We start from the raw sequence: 22,158 nt of genomic DNA, 5'->3' as shown, positions 1-22,158 counted from the left end.
AGAGAGAGAAAACTGTTTAATAAGAAAGGAAAGAACTGATATGCTTATTTACTAGGGACTCAATGGCACTTATATCAAACGCGTTTATCCAAAAGGACCAGAAGAAGAATTTGGGGACATGGAAGTGGATCGCCCGCCCACACCACAAAATTTTCATGCTTGGGATCAAATCATCTATACCATTGATCCAACTCTTGGTAATTTTTTCATAAAACCAAATGCGCTTTCCATTCTAATGACATTTCCGGCTGTAGATCCCAGTTTAAAGCACCTTGTAGAAAAGATATTACCCTTATCCACCTATTATTCATCTGTTGAAGCATTTGTAGAGACCCATGCGCGCTTTGAGTACGGCATTGTGAATCATGCACTCTCAGCAGCGATCAAGACCTTTTTAAAACAATACACTTCTTTTATTGCTCAGCTTGAACATCAGTTCCACACCTGCAATACATTTACACTTCAAAAGGTCTGGTTTTATGCTCAAGACACGATGCACAGCATGAAGATTTTGCAGAATTTGGTGACCACGATTCGATCGATTCAGGTCACGATAGAGAATGAGGAGAGTAATGAAGATGATATAGAGGCAGTGATTGAAGGTTTGAAAGAAGAAGAGGCAAATGGGAGTGATCGAAAGATACCAGAACAGCAAAAGGGCGGTGCGATATTGAATGTCTTGGCTGAAAGATTAATAGGCCTTAGTGGGTAAGTTGTGAGGCAGCGATGATGATGAAGCTGATGATCTGGTTTAGTGATCCAAAGTGTAAAAAGATTTATACATTTTTATTATCAAAAGCATCGGCGCCTTATTTTGAAATGTTAAATTCATGGATTTATCATGGCGAGATTATTGATCCATACAATGAATTTATGATTTTAGAAAAAAAGAGTGTCAAGAAGGAGAATCTCAAGGAAGATTTTAATGATGCCTACTGGGAAATGAGATACACGATTCGAGAGGGTGTTGTACCCATCTTTTTAGAACCCATGAAAAATCAAATACTGCTGGCAGGAAAATATCTTAATGTGGTCAGAGAGTGTGGCGTGAATATTGCAGATCCAGAAGAAATGCAGCATGAAGTGTTAAAGCAGCGTGCAAGAGAAGAAATGGCAGGGTTCAGAAAACAAGCAGCGGAGCATGCGACCCATGTACCCAGAAGTGAAGTATGGGCTGCTGTAAATGGAGCTCGATTTTCAAAGAACTTGGAAATTGCTTACAAATATGCAAACCACACCTTATTAAATCTGTTGATGGATGAAAGGCAACTCATCGGACGTTTACGGTAATTAAAAGTAATTGTGAGTATGATCCATACTCATCCATCTTTAGTTCATTAAAGCACTACTTCTTTTTGGATCAATCCGACTTTTTGACTTCATTTTTAGATTTGGCAAAAGATGAATTAAAGCAACCTGCATCTGATATCCCTCAATCACGACTGCAATCTTTAATGGATCTTGTATTGAGAAACTCATCCTCTGTGGCTGCTTATGATCCATTCAAGGAAGATGTCAAGGTAGCCATGAGTCATTTAAAACTGGTCGATCAATTATTACGCATCATTAATGTAGCCGGTATGGAAGCAGCCAACAAGGATCCAAGACAGTATTCGATGGATATTCCTGTATTAGAAAGAAGCCAGAGCTTAGCAAGTAGCTTTATGTCAACTGGAGGCCGTGATGTGCTTTCGGGTTATGACGCGTTGATCATTGATTATACAGTGACTTTCCCCCTTTCACTTGTGATTTCACGCAAGGCGCTTACCAAGTATCAACTCTTGTTTCGGCATATTTTGAACATGAAGCATGTAGAGGATCTGTTATGCGGTGCTTGGATAGATCAAAAGACAACGGTGTGGAAGTCAAAGTCAAGCCATGGAATATTGGAAGGGTGGAAGTTTCGAATATTCTCACTGAGAAATCGAATGCTTACATTTGTTCAGCAATTTACGTATTATGTGACAAATGAAGTGTTGGAGCCCAATTGGAGACGATTGGAATCCAATTTGATGAGTGTGTCAACTGTAGATCAAGTATTGCAGTACCACTCTGATTTCTTGGATAGCTGCTTAAAGGAGTGTATGCTGACTAATTCAAAATTACTTCGGGTAAGTCTACGGTTGTTTTGTTTTGCTGATATGTTAATGTATGTCGCATAGATATTTAATAAATTGATTGGATCTTGTGTGGCATTTACAACTCAAGCTGAAAGATATTCTAGTTTACTCGAACAAATTGAACAAGAACAAAGGCAGAGTTTATTTGGAATGCCTAGAGATGGATTAGGAGATACATCAAGTACAATTCTAATCGAAAACAGTCAACGTGCACTTTCCAAAATAGAAGAAACTTTTTTATATCACATGCGGCTCTTGATGGACGCTCTCAACTTTTATTCTGCAGCAGAAACAACACAATTCTTATGTTTAGTTGTTCGATTAGATTATAATCAATTTTATAATAATAATACAACAAGAGTTATAAGGCAAAAATAAAAATAAGAAAGAGAAAGGGGGGGAGAGATTTATTTACAAACAAAATAAGTTATATAATCTATTTACAACACGTATAATCTATAATTGACTATTTTCAAGTATTTCTTGTTGACTTTTTATCTTTGCCTCTTTTAAAGCATTCGTATTCACAGCCAAGAAACCTGCGACTACAAGCAATGCACCGATGGAATATTGAATATTGGGTATAATTCCTTTAAATAAGACATCACCCATTAAAGCAAGTGGTGTCTATTGAGAATAAGTTACTGCGGTTTTGATTAAATTGTCACTTACAGTTAAAGATATACCAAGTGTGACTACAAGCGGAGAGGTCATCAACATTGATAATAACCAAAGATAATCCGATCTGAGTAAAAGATGAATACAGTGAAGCATAATATAACACGAATACTTACAAAAATGTACCGATGAATGCATTTAAAAAGATGACAATCCACAGAGTACTATTTGTAGGTATTTCAAATGTCTCGAGACCAAAATAATCGAGTAAGGGTAAAACGGGCCAGAGGAGCAAGATGTTAAATGCACCGACAAAACCAAAGAATAAGGTCATATCAATCCTGTCCTCGCTACCAATCTTCAATTTCAGCAAGATTGTATAGCAACCATAGAATACAGCACCTAATAAAGCAAGAATGTCACCTATGAGTGGTGCTGTGGCATAAGGTAATGAATCATTGATATGATCGGAATAAGATACAAGTATAACACCCGTAAAACTAATAAAATAAGTTATTGTTTGTAAAAAAGCAAGTTTTTTAAGAAAAAAAAGGGTATACCTGATGAGCACAGCCATAAATTTAATCATATTTAGTTTTTCTACATTGAATAAAGCACCAATGCCCAAAGTAAACAAACCAGACATGGAAGATAAAATTGTACTACTGCCAACTGTTGTGTAAGCTAAACTTGCATTGGTTGTGAAATTAGCAAAGAACCAGAGAATACAAAATGTGAGGCTTAATTTAATTGTTTCTATAGTAGATAATTTCTCTTGTTGTTGTGGTATTGATGTGGATGATGGAATAGAAGCATAATTCTATTGTGATGTTAATAGGATTTCTTTTTATGAATCATTATACCTTTATATTATTCTGATTGATCAATTGACTGCAAATAATAAGTAAAGAGATATTAAAATAACGTTAATTGCTTACTTTTTAGGTTTAGATCTTTTAAATAAAGAAGGTAAGAGATATATTGAAAATGTGGCTGTATTCAAATAGGTAACAAGAAAGGGTTTATTGTAATTCATTTCACCAAATAAACTCTAAAGCAAAATGAATAAATTATTACTATTTTAGATCTTTACAACTTACATTCATAGCAAATGATGATGCAACCCATATAAATATAACACCAGAGAGTGCTAATATACCTCCCCAATATCTTTTTTGTGATATCAGTTTAATATCTGACATGTAATAAAGAAAAAAATTAAAAAAAAAAAAAATTTCAAAATCTGGAAAACAAAATAAATAAAATCATAAATGAAATTGATTGGCTCATCTATGAAAGAAATGACGATAGAAAGGTCATCATCACTTTATGTATTCTTTGCTTAATAATCGCATCATTCTACTTTTTCTTATTTTGTATTAAAAATAATAAAGAATGAACTGTAATTTATTATTGACTCTACTGGTTTATCTTTTAATGTTTACATGAAGATCTTTATCCTAAATAAACAATAAGCTGAATTTAAATGACAATGGTAAGCTTCCTTTCTTAAACAGCAATTATTTCTAAAAAAGAATGCCTTGTGAGCAGATGTAAAAAAAAGCTATCCAATTGAAAATGAGATGTTCATTCTATGTTTATCTTGCGTTATCAAACATCAGTTTGAGAACATGATACTCACGCGTAGGGTTCACACAAATAATCAGATGAATTTTTTTTTCTTTCTCTTGGACTTTTAACATGTAAAGAATGTAATAAACATTCATTGTTTATAAAAGAAAGTTAACAATACAATAAGATAATTAAGAAGGGAAGAGGAGAAGTGGGAGGGGGGGGGAATATGAATAAAAAGATCCCAATGATTTAACAGGCACAACCATTAGCATCATTTCCTGTGTTTTCCAAATCGACACCACGGGAATTCAATCCGTTTCTATTTTTACGAGAACTATCTGCCAACTGATCAAGTGGCATACGTTTTGCTATAGCAAGAAATAAGTCATGTACATTCTCGGCTGTCTTTGCAGAAGTTTCAAAAAATAGTAAGCCGGCTTCATCCGCATATTCTTGAGCTACCTTTGTCTCAATAGCTCTTCTTGCTCCCAAGTCAGACTTATTGCCTGCTAATGCAATCACAATATTAGGATCTGCTTGTCGTTGTAATTCATTCACCCAAGCCTTAGCTTTATCTAATGAAGACTAAGTAATACATGTTAATCCTATTCTGTCTGATATCATCTTGAGATATCTTACAGCTTGTGTGATATCATACACAATGACAGCACAATTTGCATTTCGATAATACATTGGTGCCAAACTCTATTTATTATATGAGCAAAATAAACAAATTACTCTTTTTTTATTTACCTTGTATCTTTCTTGTCCTGCTGTATCCCTAGTAAAATATTGTTTATTACTTTTTATCGTCATTTAGTCTTATTTGTCTTACCAAATTTCGAATTTTACTGTTGTATTATCATCTAATGAAATAGTTTGTGCCAAGAAAGCAGCTATCATAAAGATATGAGTATTGTCATAATATATCACATAAATGTATCTTATTACCTCCAATAGTGCTTTCTCTGTATTCATCAAAATGGTCTTTTACAAACCTCATCACCAAGCTATATTTTATATAAAAAAGTTAGTTTATATCTCAACACTTCTTTTCTTCATCTCAAGCTTCACCTTGACTTTCCAACAGCAGATTCACCTAAAATAGAAAATAATTTGCTTTAGTTTAAATTCAATATATATTCATGTTTGTCATACCTAAAAGGACAAGCTTAAATTGATATGTTTTTCCTTGTGTATTTGAAGACATCAATAATGGATAAAAAAGAAAATGAGAAAGAAAGGGAGAAGACAAATAAGGTACATGAAATGACCAATGACGCAATTTTATTCAATTTGAAACTCAGATATCATTGTTTTCATTAACCGAGTTATGAATAATGAGGAGGTGAAGTCGATTGATCTTCATACGCTGGTAATTGCTCTTGATCCATACGAGGAACATACAGAAACCTTGGCTTCATCAACGTATCTGAATAGCTTATGACGCTTGAGGGTACTTGGAGACCGAAGGGCAAGGTACCCATCTGTAAAACAACAGAAAACAAAGTACGCTTATGAAAAAAGAGTCCATGTCGAACTTTGGCCGTAACGACTAATCGATAGATAATTCTTGTATGCTGAGAAATGAATGAGGTTGTCATTGTATCATTTTTTATGGGTATGCGTACAAGTTGTATGTGTTTCCCATCTGATGTGGTTTTTGTATGTAGTGAAGATGAATAACTAATGACCTCTGTCTCTTTTTGCTGATGATCTACTTGAATATCTCGTCGAAGGGATGCTTCGATGGTGCTGATTGGTCCATTAGATAAAAGCTGTAGATCAATATGGTGGGTATCAAGCAAGTTATAGCTACATCCTTTGGGTAAAGACATGATGATGGTATGATTAAAGAATGATATTTGTTCATGATACACACGAGGTATTTTGTGTGGTGTAGTAAGTACCAAAGGCTGATAATGAAGGAGAACGGGTACCGTTTGGAAAGGTCTGGTGCCAGGTCGTTCAAGAGAAGCAACAAGTTCAAATTGACAGGATGCTAAATGATGTTTAAAGGTGGGTGGGTAATTGACTTGAGGTAATTCGCATAAAAATTGAAATTGATGATTGCCTGGTTCTATCATTGGCCAATGAGTACTAGAGATGGAAGATAAGCCCCACAAGATGGTTTTAACAGTGAATAAACTCTTGTTGCCATTTTCTAAAAAGGAAATACTTTTAATTTTGAAAAAGGCGGGATTTTTTTTAATACCTGTTGCTCTAAATATAAATTTAAGGCATTGAGCTGCAAGTGGATATTCTATATTGAGTTGAATATGACCAGTAAATGTTGAACCAGGATGACAGGTTGTCTTGTTATAGTCACCATCAATACTAGTAACATTCACAGAGAAATGTACAGGTGGTCTTTTATATTTTCTATTTAAACTATCTACAAATATGTAACCTTGGTCACGAGAAGATAACTGTGGCAATGATTCAGTTACATCTTCCCATCTTTCTACTGAATAATCTTCTTCTTCTTCTAATACAGAGGTCATTGCCATATAAATAAAATTGAAAAATAAAAATAAAAGAAAAAAAAAAAAAAAAAGATGAAAAAGAGTCCGAAGAGATGAAGTATGTAAGAGGAGAGAAATTTGTTTGACAGCTTGGATACACAATAGAAAAGGATAAATTTTTATGCTGGTAAATTAATTGAAAAAAAAAAACTATTGTTCATGTTTATTAAAACTCATCAAATATAAGACAGAGACTGTAAAAATACAAAAGACATCAGCATAGAAAATTGTAAGCAGATGGCTTCAATGGTTCTTTCTGGATTTGATTGATGACAACCTCATCCAAGACAGGAATCTGTTCAAAGAATTGAAACGAGGCGATTTTTATTTTTACTTATTCATTTTTTTTTTTCTCAGACAAAGGCAGCGGGCAATATGAAACGAGTGGTGTTTATTATTACTTTTCAACAATCAAAATCAAACGCGATCTGTACTTACTTTATTCCTTGTTGACATCATTTCGATTTCGGGTGTGACGCTGATTTTCTAGCTTAGAGGAGCATCGATATAAAGCTGCGACTTTGAATGTATATATCTTAATAGATCTATGCAATCTGGTTTATATTTATGCAACACCTTTATTTTTGTGACTTTAGTCTTCTTTTTTTTTAAATTAGTGTTTTCGATAACAGAAATTTAAATCTTTAGGATTGGATCGAAATTACAAAAAAGAAAAGTGAGCAAGGAATATGAAGCATTGAAAATAAGCAATAAATACAACAAGTAAAAAAGTGAATAAAATAGCCTATCACAATAAGCAGTGAATAAACTAGAAAAAAAACGTGAAAAAAAAAGACATAGTTCAATTACTCGTATTAAGATTATCAATTATTAACAAAGCAATAAAAAAAGAACAAATATTTCAATCCATGAAAAGGGTCATGTCAGAAAAATAAACTTGAGCAATTGCTGCTGAAACAATAAACATTTAAAACTCCTTTGTTTCTCACTTCATTGACAGCTTCCACGGTGTATACTTATTTTTTCAACACTAGTCATGAATAAAGATAACACTTCCATCATGAACCTAACAGGCGCTTCTGTTTCTGAATCCATTCTTGCTGCTCACGAAACAAGAGACATTGTGTTGCCAAATCAAGACGAACATGTAGCTCATGTGGCTATTGACGTAAATACAAAATCTACTTTTGTAAAGCGAGAAACAAACCTACTTTATACATGTAGATTGGTGGCTCATTGGCAAAGATGGTTTATTTTACTTCTTCAACAGATATAAAAGGTGGCAGATTAAACTTTAAAAAGTTTGAAACAGAGAAAATAGATGAATGTATCGAATTTGTAGCTGCCTTGATGGCAGATGTAAGAGCCAAGTCGCGTCAAAATAATAAGCTTGTGTTAAAAGCAACAGGAGGTGGAGCATATTTGTTTTATGACAAGTTGAAAGAAAAGCTACCTGGTGTAGTTATTCAAAAAGAGGACGAAATGGAATGTCTTATTACAGGTTAGTTAATATCACAAGTAAGCTCAATTTATACTGATTTTTTATTAGGCTTAAACTTTTTTATTACAGAAATACCTTATGAAGTATTTACTTATAATGAACAAGATTCAGATCCAATGAAGTTTGAAAAGAAAACGAACGATATTTACCCATACATGGTAAGCAAAAAGAGAGAGAGAGAGAGAGAGAGAAACTACTCTATATACTAAACCTATTGCAGTTGGTTAATATTGGATCAGGCGTCAGTATTTTGAAGGTGACAGGCCCTGATGAATTCAGTCGCATCAGTGGAACTTCAGTAAGCAGATTATGAAAAAGAAAGAAGAGTCATTAAAATATTATTATGATAGCTTGGGGGTGGCACCTTATGGGGATTAATGTCGTTATTGACAAATGCTACATCTTTTGATGGTAATAATAAGAAAAACAAAATACGATATCTGCCCTCACACAATTATAGATATGCTGGAAATATCAAAAACAGGAGATAACAGAAATATAGATCTTATGGTAGGAGACATATATGGCTCGGATTATACAAAGCTTGGATTAAAGTCTACACGAATAGCGAGTAGCTTTGGTAAAGTATTTAAAAAAGGCGTTCGACAATCGCAAGGTAACTTTCAAGCACAAGACATTGCCAAAAGTCTATTATTTATGGTCAGTAATAACATTGGGCAAATTGCGTATCTGAATGCAAAACAACACAACTTAACTCGCATTTATTTTGGTGGGTGCTTTATCCGAGGACATCCCATTACAATGAATACACTTTCTTATGCAATTAATTTTTGGTCAAATGGAGAGATGAAGGCATTATTTTTAAGACATGAAGGCCATTTGGGCGCCACTGGAGCAGTAAGCTTACCTTGTTTGTTGGTTATTGTAGGCTAATGTTTCCTGCTTTAGTTTTTGAAGCATTCCAATATTCGTAGATCGAGACACTCCTTTTCTTACTCTGAACATAACTTTATACCAGAAATCAACCCTAACCCTAGTGATGTCTATGGTGAATTAGAAGATACAAATGTTGAGCTAAGAGAGGAAGAGTAAATAAAGCAATCGTTTTATTATGTACTCATATACATAAAAGAATGGGTTTTAAGCTTGGAAATAAAAAGTTAAAATCGGTATTCCGTGTACCTTCATTGGATATTTTAATCTTTTGATAACTTTGGTTGAAATTTGGAAAGTTACTATGAAGAAGTATACATAGGATAATAAATTATTAAAGTAAGAATTCATAATTCATTTTGATCAACTAAAGGGAAAAACTTGAGAGAATGACAAATGAGGGCTAAAATGAATAAGAACTTCAATCCACAAAATCCATTTAGAAGGGCGTCGAACAAATAAGTGCTGCAAATTTTGGGTTAGTGCAGAGCAGAAATGGTAATTTGGAGAGAAACAGCGTTCTTGTAACCTGAAAAGGCTATAGCTGTTCAAGTTGAAATGAAAGTCGTCGGAAAGAAAGAGACTGGTATCAGTATCATTGGATATGCTCGCACAAAAGAAAATGACAATGGCCGCATTTGACTTTTGCAGCAAATGATAAAAATACTGGAAAAACGATCATTGGTAAATCAAGACTACGTATCACTAGTCAACAATAGCAGGAAGCCATTCATTGAAAGGGACATGCTCATAGTAACAATTGAAAAAGAAGAAGATTCTCTCCTGGAACTCACTTTAAAAAATCAAAGCTGACAACATAAGTAAAAGTATTTAAAATAGCTCTGGTTGTAGCATGTACTTATATACTCTTTATTGTAGACATAATGAGAAAAAACAACTGTTGGCTAATTGAGAAAAATAGGTCTTTATTTGAAGAAAAGCAGAGTCTTATTTTGAGTATTTAAAGATTTCTTGTCTTAAGCAACTTTCAAAGAATGAAACAGAATGCCTTACCCATCTTTGGTAACCCTTTAGAGTAATTTGCAAAAAAGCTTCCACAATGGGAGGAGTTAGTATGTCTGCTCCATAAAACTGATATCTCTTGACATCATATCTTACTTTGGGCCAAAGCTTCTCGATAGGGTAGTTTAAGAAACGGGATACGTGGTTGAAAGGCATACGCATTTTCTCTGACTCTCTGATCTCTCCTTTTTATAGCATGAGCTATCATTGCGACATCTGTAATCTTAGTTTTGAAACAGACACAAAGTTAGCAAATCATAAGTACAATGTCCATACCGATTCAATGACAGTGACTCCAGGTGATGGTAAGAGAAGAACATTTATTTTTCAGGTAACCTTTTCATTTAAAAAAAAAAAAAAAAAAAAAAAAAAAAAAGAGAGAGACAATTCTGCTCAGCAGAATTGATGGAAGGCTTGCTTGCCCGAAATGCTCCACTAAAGTCATTAGCCCCACTACACTTAACCGCCACCTTAGCAAAATGCACGATGGACGCTGCTCGACGTCTTCTGGAATGAAAAAGCGATTACATTCTGAAGTGGACAACAACACTGTTAATGCTAGTGATAATAACAACAGCAATGATAATTCCCCGTCTATAATCATAAGACGAAATCAGATGCAGGCCTCTCGCTTGCACACAGATGAACGCAGCTCTAGTTCATCAATAACAAGTTCATCTTTAAATGCTAAAGATAGAAGTATTCTGATGGCATTAAATACAATAAGTCTTTCTGAAAATAAACAAGAAAAAGTTTTGATGTTAAGCAAACTTGGGAATTGGCAACCAATAATTATGACATCAAACAATGGGAAGAGGTATTATATGCTTGTTTCTCAAACGACTATCGACCATATACTTACAGATCAACCAACAGGTGTATGGACATTGCCAACATAAGCTAAAATTTTTGTCATTGAGTAAACAGTTACCAGTTTTGACTGTATAATCTAAGGTGAAGTACGGTCGCTAACGTACTATTTATTTGTTTTTTAAGCCTGTAATAAGGTGATCTTTTCTCTTTCTTGAACTACGTTATTGCAGTGTCAGACTCTATAGCATTTTACTCGCGTAACAACAGAAACATTTTTTTATTTGAAGAGTATTTGTTTAAATTGGTCGTGGATGATCTAATAGCTAAAATCAGTTTCTTCAAATCAACTACATTGTTTTCTTTTTATTCTTTCTCAACTAGAAGACTTACAGTAAACATAGTATATTTTAGACTTATAAAGACTTTTCCAACAATTTTGCAGCGTTCAGGTTGGCATTTCTGATCGAAATGCTCATCGAGTCAGCCAAAGGTTGAAGCAAACTACTGAGTTTAAAATTGTCGATTATCGTGATGCACCTGTCTTCTTCTAATTCTTGTATTTGATTAAGGACGCTTTTTGTTGCATTTTCTTTCAACTGATCTTTCACACTTTTAAAGCAATTGGCATTCACACGAGCAGAAGGCTTGTTTCTGATCACAGAGCATGCGATAGTTTGAAAAATGTTAGATAGCATTTTTGCTTGTGAATCTGTTTTCTGTGGAGTGTTATACTCGTACAATGTCCAGATGGTGTATGGACGGAAGGCTATATTGTATGCAATGGAGCTAAAAAATCGACACGGGTATATGTTGATAAGCAGTGCAGCTTGGATCTGACTTGGCGTAGCTGATACAGATAGGTTTCTTGGCTGATAGATGTGGCTGGTTCATTCTCTATTAACAAATTTGCCAAATTTACTGAAGACACATCAAGATAAATAGATGTGTTTTTTGTAGGAGCGAAATGGCTAGTGTTAAGACCTATTTAGATGCTTGAGCTTGAGCTTTTGCCCAATCGCAAATTAGAAGTTACTAGTAAGTTGAATGCTGTAGCTCCAATCTTCAGCTTTGTGGCATTGTCTTCTTGCACTTGAACTACAGTAATCCAACTATATTTGCTTTCTTTTTCTGGGTAAGAAGAAAGATGTATTTTTGCTGCAGTTCTTCCCTCGTAAGGTGCATAAGTACTCTTTAAACGACCATAAGGCTCGACACAGTTTATGAGAATAGCAGATGACTGTTCTACCAGAATAGCCCCTGCAAAAAGTTGGGAGACAGCATATCTCAGCTGGGGAAAAATTAGCCAGTCTTTGTTAATGCTTTCAGTCATTGGCCTTGAAAGTTCTACATATTCACGACTCGATATGTGCTTATAGAATGTGCTGGTTGAGATCAAATGTTGGAGCAACATATGATTCTTCTTGGCGGTTGCTGGTAATATAAGCCTGTTTCATCAAAGTTCATGATATCCACAGGATCATATGGCCCAGGAAGTTCTTTTATCTTCCTCAATTCGTTCTGAATGTTTTCAGAGATGATGTCTACCGAGGCACTTTCACCATGCATTGGCCTGCATTTTACTCCAATTCGCTTAAAAAGTTGGGAGAGCCATCCAGAAGAAAATGAAATTTCATTTTCAAGGATTCTATACTTTACTCAAGCAACATGTCTTACATATCGAAGGATTGAGTCTCGATTGACTGGCAGATTGCTATTGTTCATGTCTGCAACAAACTTTACTACTTCATCATCAAGTTGAAGATAGCGTGTTGTTTTTAGACTTTTGCCATTATTGACAACATTAATATTACTATATAACGTTTCAGCATTTTTGAGAATGTTTGATATAGTCTGTTGGGCAAGTGGTTGATCAAAAATTGAATTTCTTCATAGCCCATTCACCTAATTCTGTTTCATTAAGCTGGTTAGTAGCATTTTGATCCAAAAGCTCAATTTTTTGAGAAAGAAAGGCGTGCTGGTTTATTATTAGATAGAATCTAATGAAAGAAAATAAATTTTGTTGTTGTATATTTATTCTCATCAAAATTATTGAGACTACGACTCGTATATTATCCTTCCAGCAACTTTGATCAAGTCTTAAAAGCAAGCTTTGGTTTGTTAATGTCCTTACACAATCACCAAATCTATACCAACTGACAGTGGCCTATGTGGAAACATGTTGTACAAACCTGACTATAATGTAGCTACAATACATATAAAGTGATTTCAATTTTTTAACAGCCACGCATTTCGATTTAAGGGTGGCCAAAATTTTTGGCCACCCATAAAAAGAGCGACTACTGTATTGAGGTGTTTTTGTCACACAGAGATAAATTTGTTATTGATGAACTAGAGCTGCGTTCATCTGTGTGCAAGCGAGAGGCCTGCATCTGATTTCGTCTTATGATTATAGACGGGGAATTATCATTGCTGTTGTTATTATCACTAGCATTAACAGTGTTGTTGTCCACTTCAGAATGTAATCGCTTTTTCATTCCAGAAGACGTCGAGCAGCGTCCATCGTGCATTTTGCTAAGGTGGCGGTTAAGTGTAGTGGGGCTAATGACTTTAGTGGAGCATTTCGGGCAAGCAAGCCTTCCATCAATTCTGCTGAGCAGAATTGTCTCTCTCTTTTTTTTTTTTTTTTTTTTTTTTTTTAAATGAAAAGGTTACCTGAAAAATAAATGTTCTTCTCTTACCATCACCTGGAGTCACTGTCATTGAATCGGTATGGACATTGTACTTATGATTTGCTAACTTTGTGTCTGTTTCAAAACTAAGATTACAGATGTCGCAATGATAGCTCATGCTATGAAAAGGAGAGGTCAGAGAGAGTCAGAGAGAGTCAGAGAGAGTCAGAGAGAGTCAGAGAGAGTCAGAGAGAGTCAGAGAGAGTCAGAGAGAGTCAGAGAGAGTCAGAGAGTCAGAGAGTCAGAGAGTCAGAGAGTCAGAGGGTCAGAGGGTCAGAGAGTCAGAAAGTTTGAAAAAGTTGGCCAATTGGGTTCGAACTTTTGACCAATATTTTCAGTGAAGTGACCAATTGAGGCTGGAAACACGGTAAACAAGAAAATGAAGGCTCTTTCGCTTCCCCAACACTTTTGATAAATTTTTCCTTTTAAGGAAATAATTCATCATGTCCACTCATCTTCAAACCATTCAACGATTACAAAATGAACTCGCAATCGCTAATACCAAGATACACCAGTTGCAACAGGAAAACGCTTCTTTGCGGAAGCAAGTATCCCCTGAACCCACACCAACTGCGAACTCCAGTCCTCCTTCTGATTCTACTCCCTCCTCCTCCAAACGTCCACGCTCCCCCAGCAATGATGCTGCTCCTCCTACAACCAAGGTATCTAAACTTCCGAAACCCAAAACCAAACACAGTTTAGCTGCCATTGCTCGGCAGTTTTCCTCTCCTACTGCTCCTTCCAGCTTCACGTTTATTCACGTTCCCATTCACCGTCGCCTCCCCATCCATCAACTTCGTGCTGACCTTCGTGAGTTGCACATTAACACACGCCGCATTCTGGATATTCAATATTCAGATCGATATGTGGCCAGCTTCCTTATCCATACCGGTTTCGAACCTGAGCTCCGTTTTCAGCTGTACAAACACAAAATCACTATTCGTGACGACTTTGACCCTCTGAGCCCCACCATCATTCGTGATCCTACGCTTCTCAATGAATCCGTTGAGAGAAAAACTAAACTTGCTCGACATGTGTTCCTCCAACGACTTGGTTCTACTTTCCGCCGTCTCAAGGCTCCTCTTTACAACGCTGTCACTAACTACTTTCTCCAACCTGGGCTCATAGACCTCAATTTCTTGGAGTCCTTTGATCTCGCTCCCCCTTACAGCCACCACAACCCTCTCCTAGACAAGATCTAGAGTTCTTTTATACCTCTTCCCTTCCCTTTCCTTTTTTCCTTTTTGACTATCAAAAAGGTTTTTAGCACTCTTTTATCCCCTCTTCGATCTGACCAGGGCAATTCAATCCCAGTAGTGATTATGTGCTCAATTGGGTTATTTAAATTTAAAAAAATAAAAAAAAATCTTTAATCGTAAACAAGAAAATGATCCTAAAATGGTATAAATATATATTTGCCCTTGTGGCACGTTAATATTTATTTGCTATTTAAAGACAAATCACATCTCTTTATGGTATAGCTTATGATCACTATGCAAACCACAGATTTTAATTTTCGGGTTGAATTAAACTTCCTATACATTGTTGGTTTTACTATAATAAATTGACAACCTTTTAATACATAGAATAATTTCATCACGGCTATAATCACTCAAATTCTAGTAGTAACTACGTTATTACATCGTTAGGTTCAGGTATAATTCAGGCCAAAATAACTTGTGGCAACTGGTTCTGTCTATTAAAATGATCGTGCTTTGCTAACCGCTCTACTCTGTACATAAGCGGACTGTAATCCTTTTTATAAATTCGGAGCAATTCCTAGGAAGCTTTATAATAATGTTTTTTATATTGAAAATAACAATATGTAATGAGTCTAAAAGAAAACAAGTTGCTCTCTCAATAAACCCTTTCGATAACTTACAAAATAACGTCATGTTAATTCCAGGATTTTGGAGTAATTTAATTAAACTCGTTCTCTTTTAAGTAGTCGCCAAGAGAGTGATTGATATTAATTTGGTATCTCTCATTTATACAATGTCGTTTCCTGAATCCAACATTCATCTTTTTTTTAGCACCTATAAAGGAGAAAAGAATTACCGTTGTTACTCATGGACTAAGGTTTACTTTGAGCTCAGATGATAGAAATCTTCTTCAAGAACAATGTTAGATGTATACTTTTGAATGACTTTTTGTGTTAAAGCCCCTAGAGAAAGCTTTATTTAAACTTGTGTTGATTTAAAGCAATCAAGCTACACTTTAATGAAAAAAGGAGTTTTTAATTCATGTTTGAAAAAGAAAAAGGAGCCAAGAGCGCATTTATTGATGCTTAAAGTGTAACCAACCTTTCTTTTTTCTTTTTTTTTTTTTCACCTGTGCTACTTCTTTTCTTTTCCCTTTTCTATTTCTTCAAAATTTAAATGTATTCTCTTCAACATTGGATTGGTTTCACTCGTTTAGCTACATTAATACTCTCAATATGTATTGTTCTCATCTCACTTTATGTATACAATCAATACAGTGCCTCTATTCAAGTACTAATGGATCCTTCACTAAGAGAAAGGGATGTAGTATACGACATAATTCTGGACAGACGGCTGATTGCTACCTTAGTAGCTTCACAAGCTTCCATTTTTTGTCAACTTTTCTTACTCATGAATACACATGGAGAAAAACAAGAGCCAGCTGCTTTGATGACTGAACAATTCTTTCAGTGCCTTATGCCAATAGGTTTAGCTATTAGTTGGTGCTTTTGTATCACATTTAACCAACGTGTCAATACAGCATTAAAAACAAAAGATCATTGGATAGAAGACGCACTAAAAAACTTGGTTGTTATTATTTTTATAATTGAAAGTGTATTGATCTGTATTCAATCAATCAAAAAAAAAGCTATTTGTTATAAAAAAGGTGATATACAATTATCTGATGAAGAGCAATGTATAGCAGCTTTTGTGGAGAAATAAAAGAATACGTTTGTGTGTAACCAAAGAAAAAAAATGTTTATTACAATTTAATTTATGCGAAATAGAAAGGGGGTATCATTTTTATTTTAATAAAAATTGCTTTTTAATTTCTTCATTCTTATTTACACTTTTTGTATACTTTAATTTATGTTCAGCCATCATCACCTTTAATTCTTCTAATCTGCATTTCAGCTCTGCATTTTCATCGACCAACTGAGTATTGTTGTCCATCAATCTATCCAGCTGTCTTTGATATTCATTTTCTTTTTCTACCTTTAACATTCCGGAATGTATGGCTGCGAGCTCACGCTTAAGTCTTTGATTCTCTTCATCCAACATGGCCACTGACATTTTGGCTTGAACCAGTTCTTGAGTCACGTCTTGATGTTCTGTATTGAGTGTCTTGTAAGCATATTTTAGCTTTTTGAGTTTTTCAGTAAGTTCTATATTTTTTCTCTTCACATCATCTTCCATGCACTGAAGTTTTTCTTGGCGTGCTGCCTCTGCAGAGTATTGTTTACTGAGTTTGTGTAAAAGTCGAGAGGGAATATCAAAACTATAAGCATCTTCTATAAACTCACTCGGACTGTTCTGTAAATGGAAATCAGTATACAATAACAAAAATAACAAAGTGAGTTACCTTATATACATCAAAGGCGTGCCCATTGAAAAATTCTAACAAAGATTCAAAATCTAAACATACAATCACTTGCTGGTTTTTCTTCATGAGAGCCAATGCAAAATTAAGCATCTTGTCAGCCCCTTCAACCAAGACAACATCAAAAACGGCAAACACAAGATCCAACGGGCAGCGATAGGCGAAAAGAGTCATGAACCACTGAGATGCATACATACTTGGTAGTACACCTTGAGCATCCAAATGACGATGCACTTGAGGTAAATGAATTGATAAAAGTTTTTCAAATTGAAACATGCGTTCATGTAACTTGTCCATTTTAGGTGTAAACTGTCCTCTTAACCCATATCTTGACATGAGTTTAACAAGTACACTAAAGGCAGCCTCCTCTGGCATCTAAAGACAAACTTATTAGTGAGAGATCCTTTTTTTTTGTCCTTTTGATCCTTACATGAAGTAATAAGCAGCCCACTAGAAAATGAATCCCTTGACAATATCCAACCTGCTCATCAAATAAACTGTACGCTTTAATCACATTGAATAGTCCTTCTTTTCCTTTCTTTGTATTAAAATAATCCACATGTGGAAATGCACGTGGCAGATCTCTACGAATCAACTTTTCGTATGGACTAGGTTCATTCAATAAATCACGGTACTTTTCTTCTAAATTATTGTTGATTGCATCTGAAAATAACTGCCAAAGCATTCCTCGTAGTGGTGCTGGAATTCCTCTTGAAAGATGAGCGCAAAACTTGTCATGATCTGTTCGCAGCACTTTATGAAAATCTGTAATGACAGAGGCCCAAAATTCTAAAAAGTTTTTTTTTTATTAGACTTGTAAATAAATAAACAAATACTAAATATACAAAACCCCAATCTGTATCTGGTTGATCTTTTAATGCTTTCAAATTGTTCTTGGCTTCTTCTTTTAATTTAACTTTATCTGAATGATTCAGCTTGGATACAATGACATCGTAATAAGTAGGTGTCTTGGCTGATTCCACATTAGATACAAGCTGCCAATCTTCATGTACTTCAGGTGACACAATCATAATTGGTCCGCTTTCCATTACAATGCTGTTTGATTTTTCATCATTTGAACCACTTTTATCTGAGTCATATTCTGGCTTGACTTCCAAAGTAAAATGCTTCGCTAAACCTGGTCTTTTTGTTTCAAGAAGTTTTTTATTGTTGAGATTAAGTCCAAGTTCTTTCATTGAGGTTACTTTTTTTTTAAAAAAAAAAAAGAAAAGAGAAAAGCAAATCTATATTTTTTCAGCATATAAACGGTTATGTTTCAAGTTGAGTGGCTTTTTGTTCATAGCAGCTAACCTATTCTAATCATAATGCAAATACGCAAAGCAACACTCTTTTTTCTATTTCAATTAATTTTAACACAGAATATGTTTATGTTATTTTCCCCATGTTTGTTAACCGAAAACTACTTGCACTGATTGACTTGATTAGCAATAAGCATAGAATTTTAATAATAAAACAAATTATTGCTTACATCATTCTGACCTTAAATGCATGAAATGAAAAATAACTCCTTCATACCAGACTGTTCCACACATGTAGGCTTCCTATGTTAATTTGTTGCATTCATCAGTTACGTGGACAAAACGTATTTGTGTTACACAACACACAGACTTTTTTTTTGCAAGAGGATTTTATTCAGGTGCCGCATGGCGTACACCAGAATTTCTAAACAACCATCTACTGCAGCAGCCACAATTTTTAACAACTTAAAAGACTTAGTGAAAGGCTTCTTTGTTACTCTTTTTTTTTTTTAGTAGTTAGATTGGTAATAAACTCTTTACGTTCTTGCTGTAACATGCCACTTTTTCTTTTTTCCCTATTCGTTTGCTTCTCAAATATGTTCCATTATGGCTAGTCCTTTAATTTGTTAGCTCATTGCTGTTTAGTACGCTTAGTTACACCAGACAATCTGGCTGCTTTCGCAGCTTTATACAATTTAACTTGCAAGTAATAAAGAAAAAGGTCTTTTTGGTCGGGAGAGTATACATTATTTCCTTTCTTACCATCTTCAGTGTTTTTCTCTTTCGCCCTTAAAGTTACTTCGTTCGTAGTCTCATCAAGCTCACCTCTCATTTGTTCTTGCTCAGATAGCTGAGCTTGTTGGTACATTTGCAATATCATAAGAGTTTCTAAATGAAAAGGATCAACCTCTTCGACCCATTTCATTGCATCGTTATCTTTATTCGTCGAAAATTTTTCCTTGTCCGTTTTCATAAAAAAATATGTATTCATGTTGACTTTTACAATGAAGTTAGAAAAAAAGAAAAGGGAGACCCGCAAACTAGCCTGATAGAAAAGAGCATTTTAATGCCGCGTTCACTGTATTTATGTAAAATGCTCTTAGGGGCAAAGTCCCGTAGCGAAGTGGTCAAGTTCTTTCTGTTGGATTGGTCTCTCATCTAGCGGTCCTAGCTTCAATCTTCATGATCGTTTTCTGTTTGTTTTTTCGTGGGTTCAAGCCCTGCTATTAAAAAATGCTTCTTACGATGATCAGCTAAAAATGTGGCATCCGAATGAAATCCTCATACACAAAAAAAAGCATGTTACTAAGATGAATGATTTAACTTCAAAAGCAAACAACTTACTAATCTATCAGGACCTAATAAGCAAATCGTCTTTGACTATGTTAGCAATCATTGCATTATCATCATTAAACTGCAAAGATTCACATCTCTTTGTTGATCGACTCAAATAATTTTCTTGCTAAACTAAAAGACTCATCTTGATGGCGTTACTTTTTATAACGATAAAAACCCTTCTGTAGGATTTGTTTACAAAGCTCATTCTTGGCTACTAACAACAATACACTTTTTTTTATAAAATGAAATAAAACCTTTAAAAGTACGAAACTAGGCAAACATCATTTATTAATAATAGTGCCATGAATTATCTCGATATCTAGAACGAGCTATTTCAAAAGTAGGTTTCGCCAATATTCTTGCTACAGTCTCAGTAGGGAAAGGACCGTCTCTTTCGTCATAATATTGCCACAGTCCGCAATCTTCACAATCTTTTTCTTCAACGCATTCTGGCATTGGAAATTCTTCTGGTTTCAATAAAATCGTTTCAATCACGTCTTTTACTCTGTGTGATCTAATGTCTACTCTCCATCCATTTTTATTTACAGTATCCCAAATACACACCTTAAGGCTTTTTGTTTAATCTCTTTTTGTTACACACTTGTTTTTATTTACCTTTCCTGTGTGACATCTTGATTCCATCGCATAACCTCCATACCAACAACTACTTGCAGGACCCTATAAACAATAATAAATGATTGATATTGACATTGACTTCTTTTTACTTACAGTACAGACACCCACAAAAATAGGATCCGCCGTATGACCAAAATGCCATACAGGCGATCTTCCTCCAGGAGCATGAGGTAAATGAAGTCTAGTGGAAGCCAAGCGATCCCCTGGTATTTCAAATGTTACAGTAGGCACACCAAATGTTTGTCCTACCAAACTCGCCAAGGCTCCTCCTAATGAATGTCCTGTGATCCATATTGTACTTCCTTTATACGTATTATAGATATGTTTATAAAGTTCCTTTAAATAAGCAAAACAAAGTTCAGATTCAAAATAAAACAAAAATATTTCTTTTTTGCTTCTTACTAGTGCGTTATCGTAATACAGTTCGGATTCGGATATTTTTTTTTCTAGGCAGCTATTCTCGCAAATGTAATCATTGTTTTTATAACAGTCGCATACAGGGGTCCAAGCTCTACTGATTCTAGCACAACAACATGAAAACAAAGCATTATCCTAAAGAGAGAAAAAGAAAAGGTTATTAAAAAAAACTATGTTCTTATTTCTTCTGTTACATTCAGTTTATCTTTTTCCCCAGTAGGGCCGCCTGTCCATAAGCCGGCGCTAGTACCCTTTATACTGATCACAACCAACGAATTATCTTCATTTGTAAATACGTGACCTCTAATCCCATCCGAATCCCATCCAAAAGAATCATTCTGTATACACATTTTTTAGAAGGGCTTTCTGAAACGTCACAATGTATACTTACCACTTGCCACTGAGGTCCAAGATCATACCAATCAGTCTCATTCAAATTGATATCTAGATAAGCATTATTTGTCATCTGTGCTAAAGCCAATATGGACTCCCTCTGCTCTATATCGGGTACTAACCCAATAGACGACTCCAGGTACATGGAACGAACAGTATTACGCCAGCGGTTGTCAGATGTCAAAAATTCATTAATATCAGAAGCAGTAGGCCTTTCAATCACTTGAAGTTTGGATCGGAGCGAGTATGAGTTGTCCTGGTTACTCATGACGTTGACTGAAGGGTTAATGTCATATTTTCGAAATAGTTTGGGTATCGGTCCATTAGCAGAGGCATGGTGATAAATATGTTTGAGTTTTAAAGTATGTTCTTTGTTTGATATTGAAGAAAAAGCGTGTTGAAATGTAAAACAATTAGTTAGAGTAAAGACAGTAAAGAAACAAAGTAACAGAAGCATTGCCATGTTATGAATGCAAGAATACAAACATAATAAAGAGAGCAAGAAAAAAAAAGAATGAGTAACTTTGGGGCAAGAAACAAATCATAGAAACTCCGAAGGTCACGTGGAAAGGTTTGTGATTCAAATGGCGACTCAGAATGTTGTCATGCTGTACGACATGTTTATCCAATGAGAAGTCTTGTTGGGAAATCATTGCTATTTATTTGTATTTACATGTAAAGATAGATCAAGATAGATAAAAAGCTACAGATATCAGCACATAAATCAAACCGTCTAGACATGGAGTATGTACTGTAATGGTAGCATTTTTTTTCTATTGTTTTCTAATATATTTACATAAAAACCATCTTCTT

General features: G+C 34.8%; 11 protein-coding genes across 11 annotated transcripts; 4 read left to right on the top strand and 7 right to left on the bottom strand.

The window, feature by feature from the left end:
- Window positions 1-118: 118 nt before the first annotated feature.
- RO3G_08454 (uncharacterized protein) lies at window positions 119-2,162 on the top strand (the record flags this gene model as incomplete). Its single annotated transcript, XM_067663044.1, has 3 exons — window positions 119-708; window positions 756-1,286; window positions 1,334-2,162. The coding sequence occupies 3 exons, from the start codon at window positions 119-121 to the stop codon at window positions 2,160-2,162; spliced, it is 1,950 nt and encodes a 649-aa protein (XP_067519145.1).
- A 414-nt stretch (window positions 2,163-2,576) lies between these two features.
- On the bottom strand, window positions 2,577-3,384 carry RO3G_08453 (uncharacterized protein; the record flags this gene model as incomplete). The annotated part of the gene is made up of 4 exons (XM_067663043.1): window positions 2,577-2,747; window positions 2,793-2,865; window positions 2,915-3,238; window positions 3,299-3,384. The coding sequence occupies 4 exons, from the start codon at window positions 3,382-3,384 to the stop codon at window positions 2,577-2,579; spliced, it is 654 nt and encodes a 217-aa protein (XP_067519144.1).
- A 1,178-nt stretch (window positions 3,385-4,562) lies between these two features.
- On the bottom strand, window positions 4,563-5,523 carry RO3G_08452 (ras protein; the record flags this gene model as incomplete). Its single annotated transcript, XM_067663042.1, has 7 exons — window positions 4,563-4,898; window positions 4,953-5,018; window positions 5,067-5,094; window positions 5,149-5,209; window positions 5,265-5,323; window positions 5,388-5,412; window positions 5,472-5,523. 7 exons carry the CDS (start codon window positions 5,521-5,523, stop codon window positions 4,563-4,565), a joined length of 627 nt encoding a protein of 208 aa, XP_067519143.1.
- Window positions 5,524-5,644: 121 nt separating this feature from the next.
- RO3G_08451 (uncharacterized protein) lies at window positions 5,645-6,823 on the bottom strand (the record flags this gene model as incomplete). The annotated part of the gene is made up of 1 exon (XM_067663041.1): window positions 5,645-6,823. The coding sequence occupies one exon, from the start codon at window positions 6,821-6,823 to the stop codon at window positions 5,645-5,647; it is 1,179 nt and encodes a 392-aa protein (XP_067519142.1).
- Window positions 6,824-7,835: 1,012 nt separating this feature from the next.
- Window positions 7,836-9,353, top strand: RO3G_08450 (pantothenate kinase; the record flags this gene model as incomplete). Its single annotated transcript, XM_067663040.1, has 7 exons — window positions 7,836-7,967; window positions 8,024-8,300; window positions 8,349-8,458; window positions 8,521-8,598; window positions 8,651-8,711; window positions 8,761-9,158; window positions 9,210-9,353. 7 exons carry the CDS (start codon window positions 7,836-7,838, stop codon window positions 9,351-9,353), a joined length of 1,200 nt encoding a protein of 399 aa, XP_067519141.1.
- Window positions 9,354-10,189: 836 nt separating this feature from the next.
- Window positions 10,190-10,733, top strand: RO3G_08449 (uncharacterized protein; the record flags this gene model as incomplete). Its single annotated transcript, XM_067663039.1, has 3 exons — window positions 10,190-10,230; window positions 10,446-10,522; window positions 10,618-10,733. The coding sequence occupies 3 exons, from the start codon at window positions 10,190-10,192 to the stop codon at window positions 10,731-10,733; spliced, it is 234 nt and encodes a 77-aa protein (XP_067519140.1).
- A 1,282-nt stretch (window positions 10,734-12,015) lies between these two features.
- On the bottom strand, window positions 12,016-13,208 carry RO3G_08448 (uncharacterized protein; the record flags this gene model as incomplete). Its single annotated transcript, XM_067663038.1, has 3 exons — window positions 12,016-12,318; window positions 12,705-12,840; window positions 13,189-13,208. 3 exons carry the CDS (start codon window positions 13,206-13,208, stop codon window positions 12,016-12,018), a joined length of 459 nt encoding a protein of 152 aa, XP_067519139.1.
- Window positions 13,209-14,163: 955 nt separating this feature from the next.
- On the top strand, window positions 14,164-14,922 carry RO3G_08447 (uncharacterized protein; the record flags this gene model as incomplete). Its single annotated transcript, XM_067663037.1, has 1 exon — window positions 14,164-14,922. One exon carries the CDS (start codon window positions 14,164-14,166, stop codon window positions 14,920-14,922), a length of 759 nt encoding a protein of 252 aa, XP_067519138.1.
- A 1,803-nt stretch (window positions 14,923-16,725) lies between these two features.
- On the bottom strand, window positions 16,726-18,498 carry RO3G_08446 (uncharacterized protein; the record flags this gene model as incomplete). The annotated part of the gene is made up of 4 exons (XM_067663036.1): window positions 16,726-17,235; window positions 17,348-17,677; window positions 17,784-17,975; window positions 18,148-18,498. 4 exons carry the CDS (start codon window positions 18,496-18,498, stop codon window positions 16,726-16,728), a joined length of 1,383 nt encoding a protein of 460 aa, XP_067519137.1.
- A 694-nt stretch (window positions 18,499-19,192) lies between these two features.
- On the bottom strand, window positions 19,193-19,552 carry RO3G_08445 (uncharacterized protein; the record flags this gene model as incomplete). Its single annotated transcript, XM_067663035.1, has 1 exon — window positions 19,193-19,552. The coding sequence occupies one exon, from the start codon at window positions 19,550-19,552 to the stop codon at window positions 19,193-19,195; it is 360 nt and encodes a 119-aa protein (XP_067519136.1).
- Window positions 19,553-20,478: 926 nt separating this feature from the next.
- On the bottom strand, window positions 20,479-21,808 carry RO3G_08444 (uncharacterized protein; the record flags this gene model as incomplete). Its single annotated transcript, XM_067663034.1, has 5 exons — window positions 20,479-20,577; window positions 20,629-20,871; window positions 20,938-21,087; window positions 21,249-21,290; window positions 21,344-21,808. 5 exons carry the CDS (start codon window positions 21,806-21,808, stop codon window positions 20,479-20,481), a joined length of 999 nt encoding a protein of 332 aa, XP_067519135.1.
- Window positions 21,809-22,158: the final 350 nt, after the last annotated feature.

This window comes from Rhizopus delemar, genomic scaffold, assembly GCF_000149305.1.
Source record: "Rhizopus delemar RA 99-880 supercont3.6 genomic scaffold, whole genome shotgun sequence".
NCBI lineage: Eukaryota > Fungi > Mucoromycota > Mucoromycetes > Mucorales > Rhizopodaceae > Rhizopus > Rhizopus delemar.
The sequence above is the reverse complement of the archived record's forward strand: the minus strand, read 5'-3'. Positions and strand labels throughout refer to the sequence as shown.